At 37.9% G+C, this 2,702-nt stretch overlaps 1 protein-coding gene across 1 annotated transcript; it reads left to right on the forward strand.

Annotated features, from left to right (window-relative positions):
• The first annotated feature begins 440 nt into the window (after positions 1-440).
• On the forward strand, positions 441-2,325 carry LOC132868088 (coiled-coil domain-containing protein 106-like). The gene is made up of 4 exons (XM_060901045.1): positions 441-555; positions 916-1,059; positions 1,457-1,699; positions 2,006-2,325. Exons 1-4 carry the CDS (start codon positions 441-443, stop codon positions 2,323-2,325), a joined length of 822 nt encoding a protein of 273 aa, XP_060757028.1.
• Positions 2,326-2,702: the final 377 nt, after the last annotated feature.

A 2,702-nucleotide genomic window follows, 5' to 3' on the forward strand; every position in this document is an offset into this window, starting at 1 on the left:
CAAAGGTGATTCTCGTAGTGAACTGCAAGTTCGTCAGACATCACTCAAATAAGTTACAGGATGAACATAAATACAATCTTGGGCATATATTATGTTATGCAAGTTATTGTTTTAATGAGAATTCAACGTTGTAGACGCCGCAGTTTGGGGAGAGAATTTTAGGGGAAGCTCATCTTCCCTTGTTGTCTCTGAGAAATCGCCCCTGCCTGGTAGTCACTTCTCTTTTTTCTCTTCTTCCTTTGCTTTTCGCAGGCAGATCAAAATAAAAGCTCGCGAGAAGCGCAAACAAGACAAGAACGTCGTGTTTGCGCTTCTCGCGAGCTTTTATTTTGCAGACAGACGGTAAAACCGACACTTCCAGTTTAACCTAACGACTGAGCCAACTTCTAGACATTCTCTGGCCTTACGTTGAGCATCAACATTCTGGTCCCGCATGCGAAATGGAGGGAAAGGAAGAAACATCTTCATCCTCCAGGAAAATGCAAACCCGTTCTGGACCTCTAAAAGATAATGCTGGCAAGAGGGGCCGTTGTGATACAGAGTATGACTCTTCTGGTAAGTTTTAACTGCAGCTAACTAGTTTGTGTACATCCAAACATGCAGAGCAGTAGATATGCTAGTTAGCCAAAGCTAGCTAGGCTATATGGAAGTAATAGCTTTTCTCTTTATGTAAATAATATAGCTTCTCTCTTTTCTCTGATATGTTTTTTATGCTGCTGTTTACATTTTAATCAACAGCATGGTGATTTGAATCAAATACGACGGCTGTTATTTGTAACAAAAAGTACCACATGGAAATTAGAATTGGAAGTCTTAGATTGCCACTGTATAGTCTGGATTAGAATACACCCTCCTGTAAGGCATAATCCGTGACTAGTATTAAGTTTTAATTTATGTTTTTGTTATTTCTGTCAGGTACTGTGCAAATGGCCCCCACTGCCAAACTCCAGAAGCACAAACATGACCTGGAGCTGGCTAAAATGAAAATAACTTGTCAGGAAGACTTGATCAAAGAGCTAACCAAGGAGATAGACTTTTTAAAAGACCAGCTGTCTCAGAGTAAGTCAGTGGTGTTCACCAATATGTTGAGTATTACGCTAATTTATTTTATTGCTCAAATCATGGCATTTTGTTTTTTAGTTGATTTTTTTCTTAACTGATTTTTTCATACATGTGAATGAATGTATGCACTCCCTTTAATTTTTATGTTTTTAGTCTTTACTTTGTCCTATTTAACCTGTGACAATTACATAACGACTCTCATGCTGCTATACAGTGCTGAGTCCAGTACATCTCATCTCATTTAAGTGTAACTAAATATGTACATTTTGTGTCTTAAACAACAGATACCTTCCTGTTATAATAGTTCAGTTGTACACAATCTATTTCCAAACAGTTGAACCTGTCTCCTAACAATATATTGTGATCAATATTTCATTGTGTTGTCTTCATACAGTATCAAGAAATGTGAGAAACCCATCCCCTGAAGCATCCACATCACATGCTAATTTTTCTGCATCTTCTAAGTCAAGCTCAGAGTCTACCGACCCATCCACAGACACTTCAGACTCATCAGTCTCCTCAAGTTCCTCTACTTCTGATGATAGGAAGAAGAGGAAGAGGAAGAAGAAGAACACAAAGAAGAAGGGGAAGAAAGGAACAAGGGAAAGACAAAGCAAATGGAGCAGTATTTTAAGAGGTAATTTTATTCATGTAAATAAAACTAAGATTTAGAAGATACAGTAGTTACTGGCTATTTATTTTTTTGTTGTGTGATTTAATGTTATCTGTTCCAATGATGATGAGTGAACTTGCAGGTAAAGGTGAAGTAACACTATGAAGTCCAACTACGTATGCGCAAGAAAGCTGGTACACTGTTTTGCCTGTTAGAAATGCTGTTAGTTTGTGTTACGTAGTAAACTTCATGAATGGTTTAAGGTTATTGAATGGAAGATCCTTTATGTCACAGAGACTAATATCTACTCTCTTTCTTCTTTCTCATGAGCTCGTGGACCAGATGAGGTAATTGCACGTTACTGGAAGGTGTTGAAGGCCTATAAGAAGAAGAAGAGCATCACTGCTGCTTGCAAAATAGTGGGAGTAGATCGCAACACAATTACACTGAATGCACCAATTGCAGAGCCTTCCATTGCTGCCCCTGAGAAGTTCGCTGAATTCAAAGAAGAGCATTCCACAAAGCAGAAGCTTGGTGATTTTGCTGGGAAATGTTTGGATGGCATCCGTGACAACCCAGATATTGAGCGTAAAGTGCAGGCACTTAAGAAGGCAAGGCAACTGTTGCCTGTTGGAAAGGGGGACTTTTGAATTGTTTGATACACATGTGAAACATGTTCATGTTCAGTGAAATTAAAATCTACCTCAGATTTATGTTCAATTTAAATGTTCAATCACCTGTTTTAGGTGAGTTATGTTTTTGTACATTTTACCTTTTCCTTGTGCATGATGAACCTTTAATTTTTTCTTGAATCGGCTTTGAAAGATTTACCCCCACAGTGTTGCCTTAAATGACTGACCTATTATGAAAGACTAATCAGCAGTAGCCAAATAGGACTGTTCATCATTCATCACCTTATTTCTTTAATTACTCCAATGTCCATCCATTTTGTTGTGCAAGGCAGGTAGTTTTGTTGGTGTGTTGGGGTGAAAAGAAGCAATTTTTTTCATTATTATTTTATATTTTT

This window comes from Neoarius graeffei, chromosome 19, assembly GCF_027579695.1.
Source record: "Neoarius graeffei isolate fNeoGra1 chromosome 19, fNeoGra1.pri, whole genome shotgun sequence".
Lineage (NCBI taxonomy): Eukaryota > Metazoa > Chordata > Actinopteri > Siluriformes > Ariidae > Neoarius > Neoarius graeffei.

Bases quoted from the DNA above. Each gene is read 5' to 3' on its own strand.
- LOC132868088 (XM_060901045.1), top strand. From the start codon at position 441: ATGGAGGGAAAGGAAGAAACATCTTCATCCTCCAGGAAAATGCAAACC. The intron at 556-915 runs GTAAGTTTTAAC...TATTTCTGTCAG, and splicing joins TACAGAGTATGACTCTTCTG to GTACTGTGCAAATGGCCCCC. The intron at 1,700-2,005 runs GTAATTTTATTC...CTTTCTCATGAG, and splicing joins ATGGAGCAGTATTTTAAGAG to CTCGTGGACCAGATGAGGTA.